The 6732-nt window shown below is 39.5% G+C and overlaps 1 protein-coding gene across 1 annotated transcript in view; it reads left to right on the forward strand.

Annotated features, from left to right (window-relative positions):
- Positions 1-6732, forward strand: part of AKAP3 (A kinase (PRKA) anchor protein 3) — a 47417-nt gene that overhangs the window by 17744 nt on the left and 22941 nt on the right. The window contains exon 2 of the mRNA XM_012637917.1: positions 3297-5603. Coding sequence (XP_012493371.1) covers positions 3297-5603 — 2307 coding nt within the window. The remainder of the gene's footprint in view (positions 1-3296; positions 5604-6732) is intronic.

Here is a 6732-nt window from a genome sequence, read left to right on the forward strand (position 1 = left end):
AAGTGATGATTTTCAGAAAAGGGTAAAATCGGCACTTCTATACAGATACAAAAATGAATATATCTTAAAGATTTTATTTAACGCATTAATGAGGAAATTGGTGAGGTGTTACAACCAGTTCAAAGGAGAATTAGAGAAAGATACACTTATAAATCAAGACTATCGAAATGAAGGTACAAATGGAAGCAAAACTGGCCGGTTTCATGGTGGAGAAAGGAAGTCGGCTGAACTTGTACTGATCAGAATTTACATGTCTACTGGCAAGGATTACTGTGCAATGCTGCCAATTATTTACGGCTTCCAGAGTTATAAAATAGCTCACACAGAATCAAGATCCAGGTAATGTGGAAGGCTGTAGACAGTGCTTAGTCTATAGACAATACATATTTTTCTGTTGCAGTATACATTTATACAGTTGCCTCCATTTCTATAAAAAATAATCTCAAAGTGAAATACTCATGATCACAAAATAAGCCTGATCTCATTTGGTTTGGCCTGATTAGTCACATAGGTGCAACAACCAGATAGGCCTTTTTAAGTTTGCTTTACTGGAAATTTTCATAAGGAATCTCAGATTGGACTTCTAAAGACCTCTATTATTTCCTATCCTGAGATTAGGAAGTCAAACCCAAGAAACTCTTTCTACAAGGTTTTGCCTGCAGTCCCTAAGAAAAACAAGCAGGTACACAGATTTCTCTGAAGCTGTTGTTCCTAATTATAGTCTCAATCACTTACATTAATCATAACTTTTAACCAAACTACATTCTATTCTTTCTGTTTCACAAAGAAAACCGTATGTGGGCATGTATAATTGTGAACTGTCACATACCAGCTAAAATGCAGATGAGCAGAACTCACGAAGACAACTCCCTACAGCTACACACATCTTTCATACAACCTAAGTGGTGAAAATGAATACATTCATCGGTAGACCCAAAAATATAGCCTCTCTATAGTAATAAAAGTAGAAGCAAAAGCATTAAAATCTTATGCTTAGCCATCAATGTTTCAGTATTCTATCTTACTTAGAAATGACCTAAGTATCCAATGAATATACGTTTACTCACTCAATTTAATACCACTCCAGTGTTCTCAGTTACATAAAGATGCTGGAAATTTAATATCAAGCTGACATCCTATAAAACATAATACATATTGAAATAAAGTTTGTCAGAATGATTATTCAACTGGTTAAACACAAATTTACATTTTTTATAATCTTAAACATTAAATAGAAGTAATGCTAGTTTATTGGATCTGTAATAACCTATATAAGTTTATGAAGAGCATATCAAGCAAAATTAAAATATACACTTGTATTATACTTAACACTGACAAATCGGAAAAGACATAGCTGTTTTTATTAAACCAATATTGTTAAACTGGTCTTGTCTGCCAAAGATTTACCTAATTTATGTGAACTTGGTTTCCTGAAATGCTTCTGAGTTAGAGGTTATAAAAATACCTTTTTCCCCAGCATTCTTTCTAGTTATTATTTTAAGTATTAGAAGTTTGATTTCCTTATTTTCTGGGGATCTCAAGAATATTCAATTTACATAAGTACTTATTTATATATATAAGCCAATCTAAATAGGGATTCTTTAAGAAACTTTATAACTTACTAATACTATCTGGAGGTAGGAAGACATTACCACTTACACCTAATGCTCTTGTGAATTACAGACGCACAGTGATACAGACTCTGATAACAACAGTTTATAGCTTCAATTCTAAACTGTCAGCCACATGTCAAAAGTAAACACAGAAACACAAAACTCACCTGCCCAGATGTCAAAGAGCTTTTCTCTTCCCAGTGGACACAAAATGCTTAATTGATTTGAGCTTAAGATAGACAAAAAATACTAACAAAACAGATTCCTTGTTGTCTCTCACCTAACATAGGAGAAGCCATTAAGCCATTAAAGGGATTTCCACATGGTCAGGCAAAACTAAATTTCCAATCATTGCTGACACCAATGATTATTGCCCATAAATGAACCAGAGTGAAAACTAAAAACAAAATTAGTAGAAAGGAAAATTAAAACTAGAAAAGCACAATGTCTGCAAAGTTTTATTGCCACTGTGGGGCCAAGAAAAGACACGTCTGATGCGCCTCTGTCATGATCCATTTACTTCTATTAATAGTAGGTGAATCTATTGGACATCCTAGTGGGAAACTTCCAAAGACACTAAAAGGTGATTTCCAGGGAAGGGTAAAATAAGACTCTCATAAATATATGAAAAATGAACACATGTTAAAGATTTCATTTAACTCATTAACAATGAGCTGGTGAGGTTCAAAATACATAGATGAGAAATATGGAAGCAACCGTGTGTTTGGAGTCAAAGCCGACTTTCTCCAGAGAGGGAGTCAGTTGATTCATTCCCAGGTAGGTATATGAACTCCAATACAACAATCCTTGGCATTTTAGAGTAAATAGGACACTTCCACATGCATTATTTTATTTTATCCTATGTTCAAGTGAAGAGTTTTTTCCATATATAGATTTTACAGTATGTAAAACATATGAGTTTGTACACGTGCTTCTCACAGTGTCCATCAAAGAATCTGTATTCAAACAAAACTAATGAATTGCCCATAGACATCAACTCCTCAATTATAAATCAGATTGTTAACTTAAGTGATAGCAACTAGACCATTGGAAGCCAATTATCATATCAAGATTGTGCTCATGGAGCCTGGCAAAGTGATTAAGGCACAATTTTCCTTGAATTTTCTCATTTTTAGAAAACTATAATTCGTAATGAGGGACCTAAATAAAAACAAGCCACAGAAAATAGCAATTAATATCAATACAAGAAAAAAATCTATTGTTTCATTTCAAATTCTAACTCTTCTATGTAGCGGATGACTGTCATATCTTAAGGATATATGTTGTTAGAAGCACTATAATGTAGTAACTGAGAACCTGGACTCTGGGGTTAGACTGTTGAGGTCAGAATTCCTGCTCCACCAACGATTAGCTATATTACTTCAAATAAGTAACTAACTTAAACTCTTAGTTCTTTAATTTTCTCCTCCATACAATCAAGATAATAAGAGAGCTAACATTTAGGCTTATTATGAGAATAATATTAAAAGAGATAATTGTCTTAAAATACTTAGAACAGTGCCTGATACATAGTAAGCACTCAATTAATGTTGGTTACTTTTATTGCAAAGATGGAGCAAGCTTGAGAGGGGTGACAATATTTGTAACTGACCTTTGAGGTTGTCCTGAATATCCCATATCTTTACTTTGTTATATTCAGATGAATCCTTGTTTATTTTTAAGGAGACCCCAATGGATCCTGTCCGAGTGCTCAGCTGGCTCCGTAGAGACCTGGAGAAAAGTACGGCAGGGTTCCAAGATCTTAGGTTCAAGCCTGGAGAATCATCACTTGGAGGGGAAATGATCAACTCAGGAGACCCACGCAAAGGTTTCTCTGTAGACTATTACAACACCACCAATAAGGGCAGTCCAGGGAGATTGCATTTTGAGATAACTCACAGAGAGAAACCTTCCCACGGCTCCACGGTCCCAACTGGCAGTGGAAGTTCCATAGATGAAGTTTCCTTCTATGCTAACCGCCTCACAAATCTAGTCATAGCCATGGCCCGCAAGGAGATCAATGAGAAGATTGATGGCTCTGAAAACAAATGTATCCATCAGTCATTGTACATGGGGAACGAACCCCCACCCAGCAAAAGCCTGAATAAGGTAGCATCAGAGCTGGTGAATGAGACTGTCTCTGCATGTTCCAAGAGTGCTGCTTCAGACAAGGTTCCTGGCTCTGGAGACAGAGCCTCAGGATCAAATGTGAAATACAAGACCACTTTGAAGATGAAGGAGAGCACCGAGGAAAGCAAGAGTCCCAATGACAAGCCTGCTTCTAGGAAGTCTTTCTTCTATAAGGAAGTGTTTGAATCTTGTAATGCAGGTGATGCCAGAGAGGGTAGAAAGTTCTTACCTGGGGAGAGAAAGATGTTTCAAGGGCAGGAAAGGCCTGATGACTTTACAGCTTCCATTAGTGAAGGGATCATGACCTATGCTAATAGTGTGGTGTCTGATATGATGGTCTCCATCATGAAGACACTGAAGATCCAAGTGAAAGACACAACCATCGCCACCATCCTGCTGAAGAAGGTCCTGCTCAAGCATGCGAAAGAGGTGGTCTCAGATCTCATTGACTCCTTCATGAAGAACCTCCACAATGTCACAGGGACCCTCATGACTGACACAGACTTTGTCTCGGCTGTGAAAAGAAGTTTGTTCTCTCATGGAAGCCAAAAGGCCACAGATATCATGGATGCCATGCTGAGTAAGCTATACAATGTCATGTTTGCCAAGAAGGTCCCTGAGATTGTCAGGAAAAGCAAGGACAAGTCTGAGAGTTATTCTCTTGTCTCCATGAAAGGAATGGGTGACCCTAAACACCGAAATATGAACTTTGCAATGAAATCTGAAGCTAAACTGAGAGAAAAAATGTATTCTCCTGTACCCAAACCAGAGAAGCCAAAGACTTGTGCTGAAACTCTGGGTGAACACATTATCAAAGAGGGATTATCCTTGTGGCATAAAAATCAGCAGAAAGAATGTAAATCTCCAGGTTTCCAGCGTGCAACATTTGAAGCTCCCCACAAACCATGTAAGCCTGTACCCGACTTTCCCTTTGAATATCTTCAAGATCCTTGCAACTTCAGCCCCCCTGTCTGTTACCCAGAGACACCTGAGAATTTCATGTATGATTCAGACTCCTGGGCCAAGGACCTGATCGTGTCTGCCCTACTTCTGATTCAGTATCACCTGGCCCAGGGAGGAAGAATGGATGCACAGAGCTTCCTCGAAGCTGCTGCCACCACCAACTTTCCCGCCAAGAAGTCCCCCGTAGTTCCTGATGAGTCCTGCCTTAGGTCTCCTCATGTGGTAGGTGACAAAGAACAATCAGAAAAGAAGGATCTTATGAGTGTTTTCTTCAATTTTATCCGGAACTTACTTGGTGAGACCATTTTCAAGAATGACCATAGCTGTCAACCCAACGTGCCAGAACAGCCAGTTAAAGAAGAAGATAGCAACCCATGTGAAAGACCTGCAACCCCTCCTCCTGTCAAACTATGTGAAGGGGATGAGGCTGGTGGTACCTTTTCCGGGCTGACTAAGATGGTTGTCACCCAGCTAGATGGCCAGATGGGCGGGAAAATGGTGGATCACCTGGTGGACTCGGTGATGAAGCTGTGTCTCATTATTGCCAAGTCCTGTGACTCTCCCTTGGCAGAGCTGGGAGATGACAAGTGTGGAGATGCCAACATGCCAACATCAGCCTTCGCAGACAATTTATATGAGTGTTTACCAGTCAAGGGCACAGGGACAGCGGAAGCTCTCCTGCAGAATGCCTACCAAGCAATCCACAATGAACTGAGAGGTATATCAGGACAGCCCCCTGAAGGGTGTGCAGCACCCAAGGTGATTGTCCGCAATCACAACCTAACGGATACAGTTCAGAACAAGCAACTCCAAGCTGTCCTTCAATGGGTGGCCGCCTCTGAGCTCAATGTCCCTATTTTGTACTTTGCTGGTGACGATGAAGGGATCCAGGAAAAGGTAAGGAAGAAAAGTCAGAGGAATTTGGAAAGCTTTATTAAGGGTTGATTAGGATTTTAAGTTCTATTTTCTTTCTGAATGGTAATATAGCTACGGGAAAGGTAAATGAGAACAGTAGAATTTGAAGACCATGCCTCTCGACAGAGATATCAGATAAAGTAAAATTAGATTTTGCCCAATAAGAGGCATATCAAAGGGAAAAAAAAGAATAAATGATACTTTTTCTTTGTTTCCTGCATTTAGTGGAAGGAGTGTGCAGATGAGGAACCTCTAAAACACTTGGTGAAAGAATTAGATTCAGGTCTGGGCCTTAGGCTGAGTTTTGAATAGGACAGCGTTGCCCAGAGGGTGAACCGAAGCTGCTAGAAAGAATCCCTGGAATGTGTGGGGCAGGTGGCAGAGGCTCTGGCTTTATGACCTTTTCAAACCTGCCATTACTCTCTTAGCTGCTTATCTAGGTGGTATTGGGGATTTGAAATGATTCCATAAATAATATCTCCCTCTTCCCCACACCTTAATCAATTGAGGACTAAGACTAAAGCATAAAGCAGATGGACAATCAACCTATCACTGTTATTACTGATAAAAGTAAGTGTGCCTTCTAAGTCCTTGCTTCTCCAGCCTTGGGACTGTCCGCTGGAGGGAAAGTTAGTCTGAAGAGCATGCACACTTGTCCAAGCTGCTCCTTCGTACTAAAGTGGGGAGATTCAAACAGAGACCACCCCAGAACTAACGCACACATTCTCTTTCTCTTTCTCACCTTTTCACTGTGAAAAACTGGATCAAGAGCTGTTATCAGAGGTGGCACAAGAGGCTTGGGTTATTGTTAAAAATTGATCATCATAGAAACCAGAAGATGTGGAGAAAGAAGTTATCTCTGTTTAATAAGTAATATTAGCAACCCCTGTAACTGGATAACTGGGTTAATCTGGTGACTGGGAAGACAGGATTAGAGAGCATCCAGGTTAGGCTGTACCATGCCTAAACAAGAAACTGTATGATGTTTCACTTTAGTCTTAGCAAGACTTTTAGTCTTAGCAAGACTATGCTTGCTACTCAAAGTGTAGTCTGTGGACCTACAGCATTGGCATCACCAGGGAGCTTGTCAGAGGAAGTACAGAATCTCAGG

Source organism: Propithecus coquereli, unplaced genomic scaffold (genome assembly GCF_000956105.1).
Source record: "Propithecus coquereli isolate 6110/MARCELLA unplaced genomic scaffold, Pcoq_1.0 Scaffold124, whole genome shotgun sequence".
Classification (NCBI taxonomy): Eukaryota; Metazoa; Chordata; class Mammalia; order Primates; family Indriidae; genus Propithecus; species Propithecus coquereli.